This window comes from Mauremys mutica, chromosome 11 (assembly GCF_020497125.1).
Source record: "Mauremys mutica isolate MM-2020 ecotype Southern chromosome 11, ASM2049712v1, whole genome shotgun sequence".
Taxonomy (NCBI): domain Eukaryota; kingdom Metazoa; phylum Chordata; order Testudines; family Geoemydidae; genus Mauremys; species Mauremys mutica.
The window spans coordinates 44,411,400-44,430,267 of NC_059082.1; the positions used below are offsets into that span (position 1 = coordinate 44,411,400).

At 49.0% G+C, this 18,868-nt stretch overlaps 1 protein-coding gene across 5 annotated transcripts in view; it reads right to left on the bottom strand.

The window, feature by feature from the left end:
• HCN4 (hyperpolarization activated cyclic nucleotide gated potassium channel 4) overlaps window positions 1-15,277 on the bottom strand; it is a 175,025-nt gene extending 159,748 nt beyond the window's left edge. Inside the window, exons 1-2 of one of the 5 annotated variants that reach the window (XM_044978652.1) lie at window positions 13,526-13,718; window positions 12,380-12,463 (exon numbers count right to left, since the gene is read on the bottom strand). Coding sequence is in view for 2 of the 5 variants with exons in the window: in XM_044978649.1 (XP_044834584.1) it covers window positions 14,154-14,788 (635 nt within the window). In the remaining 3 variants the exon portion in view is untranslated. The other 4 variants (XM_044978649.1, XM_044978653.1, XM_044978651.1 and 1 more) reach the window with 4 other exon arrangements.
• Between the last annotated feature and the right edge of the window lie 3,591 nt (window positions 15,278-18,868).

Below are 18,868 nucleotides of genomic sequence, written 5' to 3' on the forward strand. Positions count from 1 at the left end.
CCAGAGCACCGCCGGGAGAGTAAAAATTAAAAAGGAGCCTCTAGCCAGGGAAGGGATTCTTGGCCACTTGCCCCCCCTGGCGGCCCTGCCACTGGGCATGGGGCCCTCTTAGGCACGGGGCCTGATTCGGGGGAATTGGTGGAATTGGCCTAAAGCCGGCCCTGGCTGGGAGCTGTGCTCAGAGCTAATCCCCTCATGAAGGTGGATTACCAGGAGCGCTGGGAGAGCTCTCTCCCAGCGCTCTCACATGACCACACTCGCACTTCAAAGTGTGCTGCTGCAGGAGCATTCCCACGGGAGCACTTTGAAGTTTTCAGTGTAGCCATGCCCAGAGTCAAGTATAGAACCCAGATCTCCCACCTCCCAACATTGCACTTTGATAGGTAGACAATGCTTCCTCTCCAGAGACTACTGATCCTTCAGTTCCACTGGGACACACACGTTGACTTTGATGGGGTTACTCCAGGTTTGTACTAGTGTAAGTGAGAACAGAATATGGCCACAGTCTATACTGAGCCCTTCCTCTCTCTACAGCTCATTAAAGACTGTTGATGGAAGGTACCCGACTCTGTCCTCATTAACACCAGTGTAAATCACTAAAGTCAGTGGAGTTACAACACTGGAAAAAGTGGTATAAGCAAAGGGGTGGGGGAAATCAAGACTTGGGAATCAGTACTTAGTGAAGGGTTTTCTCTGTGCAAAGAGGCAGCATGGAGCCAGCTGTCAGTATCGACCCTGTTATCATTCTGACTGTTGGGAGAGCCAGTCCAAATCCTGACACTGCCTGCCAGTGTCACCTCTGTTCTGCTTCTGTGTCTAATGCAACATCTGCTTCTTTGCAGAGCTCTAATACCTCCATTATCGGCGCCTGCATTCTCTCATCCTGCACCCCCAGGGTTCAGCGCCTTCCTTGCAATCTCTTCACTAACATAACAGAGGGGATTGAATTCTCAGAATGAGCCAGTGGACAAATAGGGGCTTCAAACACCCTGCCCACCCACCCCTTGCCATCACTGCACTCTGTTTCTTTGCAGACAAGACATTGTGCTGGGCAACAATGATACTAGTGCTGTGGGGAGCGAGTGCCTGGCTATAAAATCATGTGTGATGTGATGGGTGGAAGTAAGAGACTTATTAATGTGGAGTCCCCAAGTCTTCAGAATGCAGCTGTTATCTCCTTCACAAGCTTTGGAGCACTGATAACGGTGCAAGAGATTTCTTTCTCCCCCAACAAATCTATAAATACTTCACCAGGTTTCCCATCCCCCAAATGTGCAGGGGACCTAAATGTCTGTCAAATTACAGCAACGTAAGAGCAGCTCTGAGTAAGGGAAAGGAGAGCTATAAGGTACCCAGTGCAAGGAATGGGAGGTACTCATTGCCAGTAAAGCCCTCACTCTCACAGATCTTGGGAGACAGGCCAGTCCTTGCTTATAGACAGCCTCCCAACCTGAAGCAAATACTCACCAGCAACCACACACCATACAACATAAACACTAACCCAGGAACCTATCCTTGCAACAAAGCCCAATGCCAGCTCTGTCCACATATCTATTCAAGTGACACCATCATAGGACCTAATCACATCAGCCACACCATCAGGGGCTTGTTCACCAGCACATCTACCAACGTGATATATGCCATCATGTGCCAGCAATGCCCCTCTGCCATGTGCATTGGCCAAACCGGACAGTCTCTACGCAAAAGAATAAATGGACACAAATCTGACATCAGGAATCATAACATTCAAAAACCAGTGGGAGAACACTTCAACCTCTCTAACCACTCAGTGACAGACTTGAAGGTGACAATTTTGCATCAAAAAAACTTGAAAAACAGACTCCAAAGAGAGACTGCTGAACTCAAATTAATATGCAAATTAGATACAATTAAGTTAGGCTTAAACAGAGACTGAGAATGGTTGGGTCATTACACTAATTGAATCTATTTCCCTATGTTAAGTTCTCCTCACACCTTCTATTATCACTTCAAAAGTTTTTTTTTCTCCTGCTAATGATAGCTCATCTCAATTGATTAGACTCTTCCTGTTGGTATGCATACTTCCACCTTTTCATGTTCTCTGTATGTATAAATATCTCCTGTCTGCGTGTTCCATTCTATGCATCCGAAGAAGTGAGCTGTAGCTCATGAAAGCTCACGCTGAAATAAATGTGTTAGTCTCTAAGGTGCCACAAGTACTCCTGTTCTTTTTGCAGATACAGACTATCACGGCTGCTACTCAGAAACCAGACCCACAGCTATGAAAGAGAGGGGAAGCTCTTGCACCTTTCACTGCCCAGAGTCAGTTGGCAACCTTCAGTAACTCTCCTGCTTCTAAACTCCTTAACAATAGATGCATAAACACAGGCAACCTGTCCCTCCAAAGTGGCAAAGATTTAAATCAATAGTTAGCATGTTTAGAAGATGCACCACAAATGAGATTAACTCATGTGCCTCACTGGGGCTTGGTTGTGAGCCTATCATCTCAGGGCTAGTCTACACTTACCTGCCGGGTCGACGCGGTGAGTTCGACTTCTCGGAGTTCGAACTATCGCGTCTGATCTAGACGCGATAGTTCGAACTCCGGAAGCGCCGCGGTCGACTCCGGTACTCCACCACTGCAAAAGGCGGTGGCGGAGTCGACCTTGGAGCCGCGGACTTCGATCCCGCGGCGTCTGGACGGGTAAGTAGTTCGAACTAGGGTACTTCGAGTTCAGCTACGCTATTCACGTAGCTGAACTTGCGTACCCTAGTTCGACCCCCGCCCTTAGTGTAGACCTGCCCTCAGATTTATGGTCCTTTGAGCTGACCTTGGAATTCCCCTCTGGATCATCATCATCTGCCTCTCTCTTATTAACACATCCTTCCATTGCTGCATGCGGTGTCCTAACAGGAGCAACTGTCTGCTTGTATTACATTCTGGTGCTAATGCTAAGCACAGGATGGCCACGTTTGACATGAATATACTGCATGGGGCAAATATACTGCATTTGTAAAGGGACTCCAAAGAAATGAAGCATTAAACTAGGGTAAAGGTCAGAAAAGGGCCAGTAGAATGGCACCTCGTTAGTGCCTAGCACCAGGGGCGGCTCTAGGATTTCCGCCGCCCCAAGCACGGCGGCACGCTGCGGGGGGCGCTCTAGCGGTCGCCGGTCCCGCGGCTCCAGTGGACCTCCCGCAGACGTGCCTGTGGAGGGTCCGCTGGCCCTGCGGCTCCGGTGGACCTCCCGCAGGCATGGAGGTCCGCCGGAGCCGCCTGCCGCCCTCCCGCTGGGATGCCGCCCCAAGCGGGCGCTTGGCGCGCTGGGGTCTGGAGCCGGCCCTGCCTAGCACACACCTGCTCCCTCCTCAATGTTCCCAACATCCTAACCGCTTTGTCTGCTGACCAAAAAAACACCACCACATTTTAGTGCTGTCAGCACTGCAGAGCACATACATCTGTGCAGAGCAAAGCTGGATTCTATTCTGCCGCATGCATCACCAGCAAAACTGGCCACCTAAACGAGGATTCCAGAATATTTCCTACTGCCTGTCGTATACGAGGCAGAGAAAAGGCAGCTGTGATTTGGAGGCACTAGAATGAGCTTTCAATGTTACTAGCTAGGAAAATCTTGTTCTGACTTGCAAGCTGAGCCATTTACTAGAGAATGGGAATGAGACATGCTTAGACACTATGGTGATGGGCATGAATGCCTAGAGAGAGGAACTGAGATGTTGATACATAAAACATCTCTTAAAATGGCTTAAAGCAGAGTTGACTCTACTGGCGGACGCTCACTAGCCTTGCTATATTCCAGTAGCAGGAGGGGCTTGGCAGATGGCACAAAGGTGATAATTATCAGAGGGGTAGCTGTGTTTGCTGCTTTTACAGATCCATACTAAGAGTTCTGTGGCACTTTATAGACTAACAGAAGTTTTGGAGCATGAGCTTTCATGGGTGAATACATGACATGCATCCGACGAAGTGGGTATTCACCCACGAAAGCTCATGCTCCAAAACTTCTGTTAGTCTATAAAGTGCCACAGAACTCTTTGCTGCTTTTAAAGGTGATAATGTTACAGATCAGGAAAGAGATTTTCACAGGCACAAAGGGCAGTTAGGCACTGAAAGGCAATGGGAGTTGGGCATCTGACTCCCCTTTCCACCTTTGAAAATCTTCTCCATAGTCTCAAGTTGTATAAAAGCTGCACCCTTCCTACTGTACAATCACACAAGGGACCAGACTGGGGGTATGGCTACACTTACGGTTTGCAGCGCTGGTAGTTTGCAGCGCTGGTCATCCAGCTGTGCAGGGCCAGCGCTGGTGTGTGGCCACACTCACAGCTACCAGCGCTGGTGTGTGGCCACATTTGCAGTATTTGCAGCGCTGTTGGGAGTGATGCATTATGGGCAGCTATCCCAGCGTTCAAGTGGCCGCAACGTGCTTTTCAAAAGAGGGGGGTGGAGTGGGGTCTAGTGTGACAGGGAGCGGGGGGAAAGAGAGGGGGGAATTTTGGAGCCAACACTGTGTGTTTAGCTTCCTGCATTGAAAAATCAGAACATGTTTCCGACCCCTTAGTCTTAACTCTTAATTGCAAACAGCCTGCAGCCAACACGACTCCCCGCTGTTTCACTCCCTCCCTGCCTCTCATTTGATTGTTTACAGCCAGGTACAGATGATCACAGCAAACAGGAGCTCTGTTTGTTTTTTAGATAAGCAACGGAGCTCCGGAGCTTGTTCATAACAAAACAAAGAGAGGCTGCATAACAAAACAAAGAGAGTAATTTATAAAAGCATTCTGGGATACACCTTATACCCTGGAGGCCAATCACAGCGCTGGTGTGTGGCCACACTTGATGACCAGCGCTGCAGCACCAGCGCTGGAATCCTTATTCCCCATGCTGAGTGAGGTGTACGGCCAGCGCTGCAGCCAGGGAGTTGCAGCGCTGGAAGTGCCCTGCAGGTGTGGCCACTTACTAATTGCAGCGCTGGTGGAGGCTTTCCAGCGCTGCAAATCGCCAGTGTAGCCATACCCTGGAACACGGTTACACAGGCCCTCTGTGCAGCCATCATTCATTTAGCATTGTGGGTTGAATCTCAAATTCCAACAAGCCAGTTCCCGGGTAGTTACCTTTCACTTACGCTCATCAGTGAGAAGAGATATGCAGGGAAATGGGTTCTTTGATGTTCTCAAAGGAGGAAAAGGATTTGGCACCTTTATTTATGAGTGACATTAATCTGCAAGTTAAATGATTTAACAGCTTGTTAGAGTGCCAGTTATAACCAACAATGATTTGATTGACCTGTAACTGCCTTGGCACTAACATGTCTTTAAAAATGAGAGAGAGAGAGAGAGAGAAATGCATGATGTGGGAAAGAGGAGCGCTCCAACATGATGGTCCCAAGAGCAGTCTGAAGAATTCTGTGGCTTAGCTAATGAGTCACTGATAAGAAACAAACACATATTTCAGTAGTTTCAAACTAAAATGATGCTGATCTCCAGAAAGACAGCATTCTGGTTTCTGTATTCTGAAAGCTTTCTGATGCAATATTACTTTGTTGCACCACAGACTATTGTATAATGCAAAACACCTGCACAGCACAGCCCTACCTGTTTATAACACTGAAAATATTTACAGGTATATTTTTCTGTGTGCTCATCAGTAAATACTTTTATAACACACTTTCCCTCCCCCTCAAAAAAACCTGCTTCATCCTAGCAAGATGAAGATTTTACTTCTATAGACATGTGTAATCTGGAAGGTTTATGTATTGAGATTATTTGGATCCAGCAGTCAAAAAGTAGAAGAGTTTATCTAAAAATTGGTCTTTATAAAAAGAATTCCACTTTTAGGTCAGTGAAGGGGGGAACAAAGGGGACTGCCACTCCTTGGGCTAAGGGATTGGGAAAGGGAAATGGGACGTGGGGAAACTGAGAACCAGTAGATGAAGAGGGGTGACTGAGATGAAGAGCTATGGGAAAGTGGGAGACTGGGACTGGCTAGGCAAGGAGATTGGGATTGAGAAAAGTAGGAAGGAGGGGCGGGGAGAGGAGACGGCTCTGACAAGGAGCCATAGAGTGTATGGGAGACTGGGACTTGCTGGGCAAAGAGACCAAGGCCTTGTCTACACTGACACTTTACAGCACTGCAACTTTCTCGCTCATGGGGTGTGAAAAAACACCCCCCTGAGCACTGCAAATTTCAGCACTGTAAAGTGCCAGGGTAGCTACTCCCCTCATGGAGGTGGGCTTTTTACAGCACTGGGAAACCAGGACTACACACACTAAAGCGCTGCCCTGAGTCAAGGAGCCAGGATGGAACAATGATGACACAGATTGGATGAAGAACCTGCAGAGGGAGATTGGTACTGGGAGCCAGTGGCCTGGGGACCGTGAGCAGAGGAGGCATTGGTGGAGACCAGGGTGAAGGGGATAAATTAGATAAGGAGAGGGAGGGAAACTGGGCAAGGAAAATGGGAACAAAGATATGGGGGGGAAGCTAAGAATAGACAGGCAGGGACTGGGAGTGCAGGGGAGACTCAAACTGGGTGCCCAGAGGCATAAGACTAGGCCTTATTGGGCAAGGAGATTGAGATAAGAAGTCTGAGGAGGGGAGACTGGAACTGGCTAAGATGGGGTAGGAAAGAGACAGGACTGACACAGGGACTGGTTAGAGGGGGAAGCTTGGGGAAAATGAGCATAAGAGCATGAACCCATCAGAGCACACACCCCAGGCTAGAATGGAACTCAAGATTCCCGAGTGTCACCATTCCCCTGATGTCACCAAATAGCAGTGAAAACCATAGTGTCTCTCTCTCACCCTTTTAGTGCTGGTCTACATAGATACCCTGGCTACTGCTGCTCTCTGTCACTCTGTTAGCTCAAGTGGCAGAGGTCTGTGTGGCGGATCTAAAGGTACCAACCCTACTGATGATCTGCATGTGTGCTATTATCCTATAAGATGGAATTTCTGTATTTTTTAAAAAGCAAACTTAAAAACTAGGAAATGACACACACAAAACTATTTTAAAAGAATATTATTAAGGTTGCAAAATCAAGCACTCAAAAGACAGGAAATGCCCAAATTAAGATTGCCTGTACAACCTTAACTCAACCCCCTTGTGTATATGCATTATGACATGGTAATTACATGAGCATATGCTATTTTTTCCACATGACTCCCGACTCACTCAGTGAAAGGATCAACCTGCTATAGAATAGAATGAATGAATGAATGAATGAATGACTGTGTAATGAAGGAGACTGTTGTCGGTAAGACCCCCTGCCCTATTTGTTGGGAAAGTTAGAAGATGTGTGATGAACGAGGCAGGAGACTGCAGGAAGAGAAAGGATGGTCTGAATGCTGCTCTGAAATACTGGCATTTCCTATTTAAGGCTTGACTTTGCAGCCTCAGTAACATTCTTTCATCATACATTGGTGTTTTGCTGTTGTATAATATACATAATCACACAAGTATTCTACGGCATTGGTTCTCCACCAGGGGTACTCGTACCTCTGGGGCAGGGCCGGCTCCAGACCCCAGCGCGACAAGCAGGCGCGTGGGGCGGCAGTTGTCCTCAGGGGCGGCAGATTGGGCCGGCGGACCTGCCGCAGTCACACCTGCGGGAGGTCCACCGGAGCCCCGGGACGACCGGACCTGCCGCAGGCATGACTGCGGAGGGGGCGCTCCTCCCGCGGCTCCAGTGGACCTGCCGCAGGCATGACTGCGGACGGTTCGCTGGTCGCGCGGCTCGGCTGGACCTCCCCCAGGCATGCCTGTGGCAGCTCAACCAGAGCCGCCGGATCAGCCAACCGTCCGCAGCTGCGGGAGGTCCAGCCGAGCCGCGCGACTAGCGGACCCTCACCAGTCAAGCCAGCGGAAGGTCCACTGCTCCCGGGGCTCCGGGGCGTCTCCCGTGCATGACTGCTTGGGGCGGCCGAATATGTAGAGCCGGCCCTGCTCTGGGGGTACACAGAGGTCTTCCAAGGGGTACATCAACTCATCTAGATATTTTCCTAGTTTTACAACTAGCGAACTCAGTACAAACTTAAAATTTCATACAATGACTTGTTTATACTGCTCTATATACTATACACTGAAATGTAAGTACAATATTTATATTCCATTCCAGTTGATTTATTTTATAATTATAATGAGAAAGTAAGCAATTTTTCAGTAATAGTGTAGTAATAGCATAGTATAATAATAGTGAAACCTTTCCAATTACTTCAATACTTCTGTATTTTTAGGTCTGATTTTGTAAGCAAGTAGTTTTTATGTGAGGTGAAACAGAGGTATGCAACACAAATCAGACTCTTAAAGTGGGTAAAGTACTCTGGAAGGGTTGAGAGCCACTATGGTAATGGTCCAAATCTTGCCCTGTCATTATGGTAATAAGCTGCAGCATTTGATCCATAGAGGCATTATTTTCTTTAAATGGTGCTTGTTCTAGTACCTGGACATTCCTCATAAACAAATGCACTTATCACGGCAACACCCTTGTAAGGCAGGGAGCTATTATCCCCATTTTACAGATGGAGAACTAAGCCACAGAAAAATTAAGTGGTTTGGACAGGGGCACACACAGAGTCAGAGGCAGGAATAGAACTCTGACCCCTTGAATCTAGACTAACCAACTACAAGACTGGGCTTCCTCTCTTGGAACCCTGAAGTCAGGAACTGCCTTTCCAATTACTTCAATGAGATTTGGATTAGAGCCTTGTGTGACAGATGTTGCAACCCCATGCAATATCTCTGGTACCATGCTGCGTTAAATGTATAATGTATCACTGTGGGACAGGGATTGTTACCACAGCTCCTCCACAAACAACAAACAGTGAGGGGATGATACAGGTGAATCAGCTAGGTTATAAACAACTCCAGAGGGGCATCATTTCAGAGGGGGTGGGGGGTGCATAGACTGGTTCAACTGGGTTTTCCAGAGACCAACAGACAAAGAAAGGGCTTTTGATATAAAAAGGCCAGGTTTAAACTGATGCAGGGCCTGCTTTCTGATCCAGCAAACAAGGCCTTCTGTCCAAGGGGGAGGAGGGGAACCATTGCAGAAGCGTTGGAAAGACTTTAGATTACTAGGGCCCCATAAGACTCATGAGTGACTCCTGGTATGTGTTTAAATCCATTTATTGTTTTTATATGTTTTCTCTGTAATGCTTTTACCTGAACAATGTGCTTGCTTAGGAAGAACTGGGTGGTAACTTGTCCCTTTTGGTAAAAACAGTGTCATCCTCAGAGAGAAAGCAACACACAGGGTTGGCCTTTAAGCAGACTGGCTTGCTGGGGATATTTCAGTGGATGGCAGGGAGCTGTGTGGCCTTAAAAATCCCCCATCAGAACAGAGTGGGTCAAGAGTTCCTGTCCGGAGACAAGTGACAGCAGAAATCTGAGACATGACTGGACACTCCTGGGCTAGATAGGGTGGCGGGGGGAGGGAGGAGATGGAATACAGTCGCAGTTTCACTGAAGCTGTGACACCCTGAACCATTCCTACTAAATACCCTAGAGTACTACTCCCATGGAAGTCAATGGGAGGTTTTGCCTAAGTAAGGATGGCAGGACGGGGCTCAGTGAAACCATTTCACAATTAGCAATGTAGCACCAGTTTTAACCCAAGCATAATCAGTTTGAAAATAAGAAAAGAGACTCCAGTGTTTGAATTACCTGTGTTTAACTTGTGTCTATGACTGGGCTATACCTGCCATTTTTACTAACAGGCAGAGCTTCTTCTACCTCTCACTTTAAACAGAGATCTCACTCAATTTGCATTCTGACACTGAAACAATGTGCAGCTTCCATTCCACTTCACTAAGAGTAGCAAGCAATTCACAGGATCAGAGTTCACTATGGTTGGCGGTCTCAGAACATGGGCAGGCAGAAAATGATGCAGAGAGGTGGCACTCAGAGCCATTTTACAACAGCAGGTAACGAGCATACCATTGCTGATTCAGAACAGGGATGACAATACCTGCCTGATGAACTGACATAGGCAGTGGGTATCACTGTACATGTTGCAAATGGTTTTTCATCTTAGCAAAACAATGAGTAAAAAGATAAGCAGGGAAAGATCCACTAGTGGATAAGCACAGATCCACGAGTGCCCCAGGGGATCCTTCACAGATCAATAAGTCTATTAAAAAAATCATGGGCCTTGTGTTTCTCATCCCCTCGTTGGCCCAGGCCTGCAAACATTACCAGGTTTAGTGTGCACTACTCGGAACAGTTCTATTGATTCCACAGTAGAAAGAACTATGGCTGATAGTATCTGGGGGATTGGGCCCATATTCAGGAATGAAAACAACTGTGTTCCTTAACAGTTCCTGATACTCATACATTTCACATGACATTTGTGGCTCAGTTCACTCTAAACAGCTGCATGCTACGCCCACTTTGCAAGCAGTTACTGACCACAGAGAGAGCAGATACCCCCAATATCCTTCACTCGAACACAAACAAAAATCTATCATTGTTTGCCTATTATTTTATCTTAAACAAATTGTACTGGATCAATGCTTCCTCCAAGTTAGAAATTATGAATCTATTTATCTAACCACTGAAAAAGCTTTCAAAGTTTCACATAAATCTTGATTTAGGAAACGTACATTGAATCTGCACTGATGTGCAATCAACCATGAATGCAAATAAACTCTGGTAATTAATACATAGGTATGCTTCTCAGTGTAACAGCAATTTCTAATAGAAAGTGTATTGGTTAAGTCACTTTTTAAGTGCTTCTAGAATTAGCCCATTCATTAGTCACCATACTTAGGGCATTGGAGTTGATTTTTATAAAGGTCATTCAGTTTCTTTTCCTCTTGCAATGGACTAGAAGCTGGGATCAATGGAGCATTAATCCGTATTAACTCATTTTACTATTGGAGGGGTCATAGATTTGCCACTGAATTAACCATATTAGGTATAAAACAGATTCTTTAATGACAATCTATGATTAAAGCATCTGTTGTGCCACTGCAACAGGAACTGCCCGCACACCCTTATAAATCAGGAGGACCTCCAGTGAAGCAAGTAGAATTACATCAATGTAAGTCAGGGCAGAATCAGGCCCAGTAGTAGTAACTTGACATACCGAGGCATCCAGCCCACAGGTTCACATCCCCAGCAGTCTAATGCAATAGCAATGATTTTCCAAGATCTCTGTCTTGCAAGTGCAAGAGCTACTCTCAACAGTTAAACTGGTTACTGCAGAGAGGCAGGAAACACAATCTGGGACCTGATTCTCCATTGCCCTGGACCTTGTGTAGTCATTACAAAATATCAGAGGGAGCCATGTTAGTCTGTATCCATAAAAGCAATGAGGAGTCCGGTGGCTCCTTAAAGACTAACAGATTTGTTTGGGCATAAGCTTTTGTGGGGGGTTTGCCACCAGACTCCTTGTTGTCATTACAAAATTTTCCCCTAGCACTTTGGAGACTATGCAGTTACAGGGCAACAGAGAATCAGGCCCATTATACTGTCCTAACAGCATGGAATCCGCACCTGCCTTTGATTAGGAGCAGTCAGTGTTGCACTGAGTAATTTGCAATGGAGGAAGTAAAGTCCTTTGGCTCAAGGATATCCAGCCCTTGGAAGTACTTTGATAATACCTACTATTTGTTGCAATCTGCTGCATTTCAGAGGCCAAAAATATTGTCATCCATAAAAGGGAGAACTAAGTTGCCCCCAAGAAGAATGCTTCAGCACCAAAATCGGGGAAAATTCCATTTGCCCCCTTCAGCTCAAACACTGGCCACAGGCAGTATTCTCAGGGAAGTCTATACATTTCCTTTCAGTGGCAGTCACCTTCATAGGGATATTCTCAAGGGACCTAGAAGCAGGGAAAGGGGGGAAAACAGTGTGGGGAAGACAGGCAATGGCCATAAAATACAGAATCATCTCCCCCTCTCTTCATTCCCTTCACTAATGTCCATTGTGTAACCAATGCTGCTGTCCCATCTGTGGCGGGCCCAGTACGCCCTGTGGGGAGAAAGCATATATTATGTGCCAGGCTTCTAGCATAAGGCTACAAGGGAACACAAAACAGCAGCAGATCATCTTGGTTTTAAATTCCAGTTAAGAGTGCCTTGCACCTGAGGACAATATCCAGCCAGCGCTATTACCTCTGCACAAACACAAGGCTACATCAGGCAAGGACTTAATAATTAATACTAACAAATCACATATATGCATGTTACAGGCTTGGTCTTATCATTTGGTCTGGGTGTGTCTAACTTGCCTGCATGTTTTATTCCTGTGTGTGATGCTGTGAATGGCCATGCATTGCAGCACCTCAGAAATAAAAACTTACCTCATAATGTGTTGCTCTATTTTAAGCAGCAAGTGTTGGCTAATTTAGCAAGTCTAGCCAAATAGGAACATCTCACCTTGGATGAGAGGCACATTGGCTACTATTACAAACATCTCTGTACTGGAGTTTGACAGTCTGGTTCTATGCTGAAAAATTAGCCCTAAAGAAAGAAGGGGAGAATGAATCCAGAGTATGAGTGAAATGCGCAAGCTAGGCTACTTTTGGATGGAGTCCGCTCAGATGGCTAATGCACTGAGAACCAAACAAACCCTTTAAGATACTGTATGCAAGAGAACAGTTCACTAGAATAACCTAAGAGGCCACAGAGGTTTGGTTTGGTTTTACATCCAGGCAGAGGGAGATAAGACAAAGATTTGTAGACAAGGCCACACAATTATTGTTTTTCAAGCCAATCCCTCACAGTCCATGGTGTCTGTGAGACATCACAAATGGGAGGCAATTTTAAACCCTTTTCAATCCAGGCATAAAGGAGATTATGCATACAAGGACTAAATATGATGATGTGACTATTGGAAACCCTTATGTGCTGGGTCAGCAGTGCATTTGGGACACTTCAATGCATGGATTTAATTGACAGTGCAGTTCTTCCAAATTGAAAAAAACCCTATTATTGTGTGTTAATTCAAGAAATATCAATTAATCTGATCACTGGCAGGTGTGGACCCTTGAAATGTGTGAACTGATTTTTAAATCTCTAAAACATAATTTCAGGGGCTTTGTATTGGTAAGAAATCAACACTCCCCCTCCCCTGTAACCACCTCCCTGACACCATCCTAGGAGATAATGCTGGGCTGGATGATTTGCAGTGTGCATTTTGTGATATGTATTTGTATGGGGAGCTTCCACTGCATTTTAATGTATGGGGAGCTTCCACTGCTGTAATTAAAGCCAGAGCAATAAACCTTGGACACTGCTTGCACTAAGTACTCCCTTAGTGCAATATGTAAAGTACTGCAGTCAGTGAGGAACACTTGCCTGTACAGTAGCCATCAGTTCACCCAGAAATACCCAAATACTGTGACAGAGAGCATTAAAGAAATTGGCTCTACTGCTTACAAGTTAATTCTCTCATTAACCCACAATGAAAGATTCCCACTTCAGTGAAAGTGAGAACAGTTCTGTAGCAAAACCAGGTTAACTAACTCCATTCAAATTACTTCCACAAACAGGATCTATACATGCAACAAAAAAAATCTTTACCATTTTTGAAGGACTAGGATTCTGCTTAATGAATGGCGCTATCCCTTGTACATACAAATGCCTGGCGAGTGGTGCTGCAGTAAGTAGCCCTATGGAGCAGCAGCAACATCCTCACTCCACTCTTGGGGGGGGGGATAACGATCTAGGGATCAACAGCGGAGCTAGAACCTGAACAAAGTAGACCCTAGGGGTAGAAGTGGAGAGGCAGGAGCAGTTTAGCAAGCTGCAGGCACCAAACTAACCACAGCTGTGCATCAGGTGGAGGGCAGGTTCCCAGTTACGCCGGACTGTGGAGTGGCCCTTAACGCAGGTGGGAGCTGATGATACATTTGAAAATATAGTCAAAAATAAGATGGGGGAAGTAAAGTTTTGCTTAAACAAATAAACCCCGTGGAGGGCGAGAGCGGGTCTGCATTGGGGCTGCTCAGCAACAGCTGTGTCCTTTAGCTCCAGCGACGGGGAAACTAATCAGGAAGGTTCCCTCCGGGCAGGGTCTCTGGGCTGGGAGGGGCGCAGCAGGCCGGGGGTTCTGGGCTGGTGGGAGGCAACGCGCAGGCTGGGTGGTGAGGGGCTCTGGGCTGGACACGGCTGGCGGGGCGGGGGCTCTGGGCTGGCGGGGTCTCAGTACCTGAAGTCGCTGTAGGGGTGGATGATCCAGAACCCGGCAGACTTGACCCGCTCCTGCTCCCGCTCCACCGCCTTCTGGCTGCCGAACATCCTCAGCGAGAACTTGTTGACCCCCGGCTGGAGCATGGCCCCGAACTGGCGCTGCATGAAGCCGGCCTGGCCCAGCCGTAGCTCCTCGTCCGGGGTGATCTGGTCGCCCCCCGCCCCGCCTTCCACTTTGATAGAGGCGGAGGCGGGCAGGGCATGTGGCTCCGGCGGGGGGGACGGGGCGGAGGCCGGCGGGGGCCCGGGCTCCCCGCCGCTCGGGGGGCTCCGCTCTTCGCCGGGGGAGGCCGCCTCCCCCTCGCCCCCAATGAGCCGCGTGCCCTCGGCCGCGTCGTGCAGGTGCCGGCTGGCCAGCGAGGACAGGCTGCCGCGGAAGCGCCGGCAGTCCCCGTTGGTGCTGCTCTTGGCGCCCGGCTCCGGGCCGGCATCTCCCCGGGTGCCCCCCGCCGCGGGCAACGGCTTGAGGCGGATGCTCCGCCTGCGGGTGTCCTTGTCGCCGTCTCCCTCCTCGTCCATGATCGACGCCTTGGACCCACCGGGCTGGGGCAGGCTGTAGAGCCGCTTGCGCATGGCGGGGGGCAGCTTGTCCATGGCGGCTGCTCAGCCCCGGGGCCCCGGCCTCCCGCACCCCAGCTCACCGGGCAGGGGGGGCCGGCGGCAGGCGTGTCATCTCCTCGCCGGAGCGTGCCGGCCACTGGCTCTGCATCAGGCTCGGCTCCGCGGCCACGCCAGGGGACGGCAACCCCCCCGTCCCGGTTCGGCTCCTTGCTGCCTGCTCCCCGGGGGGCGGGGTCACTGCAATCCAGGGCCGCCCCGAGCCCCGCCGCCGGGCAAGTCTAGGGCAGAGCCGCACTCAGGGCTTGCCCAGCGGCCGCAGCAGCCGTGGCCATGCCGCCTGCGAACGGGCTGGGGCTGCGGCTCCGGCACAGCGCACATCACCCCGGGGCGCCTCCACTCCTCACCCCCCAGCCACTAAGCCACAATTAACCGCAACTTGCAGCATCCCCAGCTTGCTGACATCACTGCCCTCCTCATCCCTCCTGCAGCTGCCGGGACTGGGAATATTCATGAGGCTATCGGATTCAATTGGGTTGCCATAGGAGCGCTACTGCAAACAGGCTCTGCCTACCTGAGCCATCACCCCGGCTTCTTAAAAGGGCAACGTCTGGCTGGGCAGGTGGCGTAGAGCTAGATGGACACTGCAATATTTCTGAGCGCAGCCTGCAATGTCCATTCGGACTGGGCACTGCAGCGCTGCTCCTGGTCCGAGATCCCGGGGTTCTCTTCGCTCATTGAGTAGGATTATTGTACGGTTTAGTTTCAGAGGAAACTACTTGGGGGTAATGTATTACAAATGTTAAAAAGACCAAGACAGGTTCATTTCCGTTCTTTCTTGGAGTTGTGGCTGTGTCATTGCAGTTTTGCTCCCGCAAACACTGTGGCTTTGGTGAAAGGGGAAAAATGCAAAGCTAAAGCCGGACCAGTTCACCTTGAAAAGCTGGCGTGCTGGACACGTGCTTGCATGCAAAGCGAGGGTCTGAGGGACGCGCGGCGTTTCGGTCGCAGGTTGGGCTGGAAGGAAGCCTATCTTACTCTCTACACGCCGGCAACGCAAGCCATGGTTGGGTTTCAGGCTTCCCTTTGTCTTGCGTTCCCCTGAGTCCTGTAAACGTTACTGTCTGTCTCCCCCGGCGGGGTTGGATCTGTAGCGGCCATTCCAAAGCTATATTTCAAAGACACCCCCCCTCCACGCAAACCAGGCAGGCTGGGTTTGATGTCGGGAGGGGGTGGAAAGCCTGGGCTCTCCCGGGGACGTGGGGAAACCACTTGGCAGGGGGCAGCTGACTCAGCAGCTCACCCCAGACTCACCGCGTCTCCCAGGAGACTGGTGCTGCCCTGGAGAGCCTCTGTCGCTGCACAGCCCTGCACTGAACCTCCCTTAAGGGATGCCGAAGAGCTGGGGTCAGGACACAGCCAGGCGCATTCCTAGGGAGGGGGATTTGGTCATGCGCGCTAATGGATGGAGGCTATTCGGAGTGGCTATTTTTCATACCAGCTTTTCTAAACTCGTAGATTTGCGAACTGCTCCCGGTGCCCTGGCTTTGCAGCCCAACTAGTTACCGCAAGGATGAATTTGGCCTAATGGATGGAGGATAGTCGTGTCTATTGTACGTGGGGGTCTAAGTCCTCCGCTCTCTTTATTTCCCTTCCCTTTGTATTTATTTAAAATAAAACTAAACCGGGAAAAGGCCACGCCCGTGCACGCTGTGCGGGACCAGCCGGCAGCCTGTACGCTGGTGAAGGAGGGAATCCCCCGCCTCCCCTGAGAAGAGCGGTACAGATTTCTCAGCAGGCTGCTGTCAGTCACTGGCGGCGTAGTCCGCTCTCCAGCGGTCTATGGCAGCGGGATGTGTCAGTCACCGGAGTTCTGACTTCGAGGAACTGCAGCCAGCAGCGGAGTGACTTCACCGTGCACACGCACAGCACATGCTGCCTCAGCCTGACCAGCCCCCTCGCTCGGCAGTACTTTCGCCTAGCATCTCGCCCCACCCCTGCAGCCTGTGACAGGACCTGCACAGACTGGTGTGAAACACACTCCAACACCCAGCTGGGGGGATTGTGAACTTTCCTTCAGCAGGGGTGGTGTCAATTTTGAAATGTTCCTGTAGATTAGAAAACTCAAACCTCTGGCAGGATTACAGACCTGCCCCCCCTCTCCCCTGAGGGATGTGTTTGTCTACACTACGAAATTAGGTCCATTTTATAGAAGTCGATTTTTAGATATGGATTTTATACAGTCAATTGCGTATGTCCACACTAAGTGTATTAAATCGGCGGACTGTGTCCTCACTACCATGGCTAGCTTCAACTCACGGAGCGGTGCACTGTGGGTAGCTATCCCACAGTCTCTGCTGCCCATTGGAATTCTGGGTTAAGCTCCCACTGCCTGATGGGGCAAAAACATTGTCGCGGGTGGTTTTGGGCACATGTCGTCAGTCACCCCTCCCTCTGTGAAAGCAACGGCAGACAATTGTTTCACGCCTTTTTTCCTAGGTTACCCATGCAGATGCCATACCACGACTAACAAGGAGCCTGCTCAGCTCACCATCACCGCTGCTGTTGTGAGCATTGTAAACATCTCGTGCATTATACTGAAGTATGTAAAGAACCGGGCTAAGAGACACCAGCATGAGGAGGATTTTGATGAGGACATGGACACAGACATTCCTGAAAGCACGGGCTGTGGCAATTGGCACATCATGGTGGCACTGGGGCTGGCAAACAAGCACAGACTGGTGGGACTGCACAGTGTTGCAGGTATGGGATGATTCCCAGTGGCTGCAAAACTTTCGCATGCGTAAGTCCACTTTCCTGGAACTCTGTGAGTTGCTTTCCCCCACCCTGAAGCGCAGGAATACCAAGATGAGAGGTTCCCTGACAGTTGAGAAGCCAGTGGCGATAGCCCGAGTAGGGTGGGGGAGGAGGGAAGGACAAGGCCACATTGTTTATTGTAGTCACACTAACAATCAAATTGTCTGAATGACAGCGTTCTGTTGCTTGAGCCATCCTCTGCAGTGGAGTGGCTGGGTGCCTGGAGCCTCCTCCCCGTGTTCTTGGACATCTGGGTGAGGCGGATATGGAACTTGGGGGAGGAGGTTAGGCGGTTATACAGTGGATGCAGTGGGGGTCTGTGCTCTTGTTGGCTTTCCTGCAGCTCCAACAGATGCTTCATCATGTCCGTTTGCTCCCTCATTAGCCTCAGTATCATAGAATCATAGAATCTCAGGGTTGGAAGGGACCTCAAGAGGTTATCTAGTCCAACCCCTGCTCAAAGCAGGACCAAACCCAACTAAATCATCCCAGCCAGGGCTTTGTCAAGCCTGACCTTAAAAACCTCTAAGGAAGGTCGCCTCTGCTCTTTGCGCCCACTTAATTCTTTCCTGGCCCCTGCCACTGAATGCCTCATAAGAACATAAGAACGGCAGTACCGGGTCAGACCAAAGGTCCATCTAGCCCAGTATCTGTCTACCAACAGTGGCCAATACCAGGTGCCCCAGAGGGAATGAACCTAACAGGCAATGATCAAGTGATCTCTCTCCTGCCATCCATCTCCATCCTCTGATGAACAGAGGCTAGGGACACCATTCTTTACCCATCCTGGCTAATAGCCATTTATGGACTTAACCACCATGAATTTATCCAGTTCTCTTTTAAATGCTGTTATAGTCCTAGCCTTCACAACCTCCTCAGGTAAGGAGTTCCACAAGTTGACTGTGCGCTGCGTGAAGAAGAATGTCCTTTTATTTGTTTTAAACCTGCTGCCCATTAATTTCATTTGGTGAGCCCTAGTTCTTGTATTATGGGAATAAGTAAATAACTTTTCCTTATCCACTTTCTCCACATCACTCATGATTTTATATACCTCTATCATATCCCCCCTTAGTCTCCTCTTTTCCAAGCTGAAGAGTCCTAGCCTCTTTAATCTCTCCTCATATGGGACCCTCTCCAAACCCCTAATCATTTTAGTTGCCCTTTTCTGAACCTTTTCTAATGCCAGTATATCTTTTTTGAGATGAGGAGACAACATCTGTACGCAGTATTTGAGATGTGGGCATACCATGGATTTATATAAAGGCAATAATATATTATCAGTCTTATTCTCTATCTGCT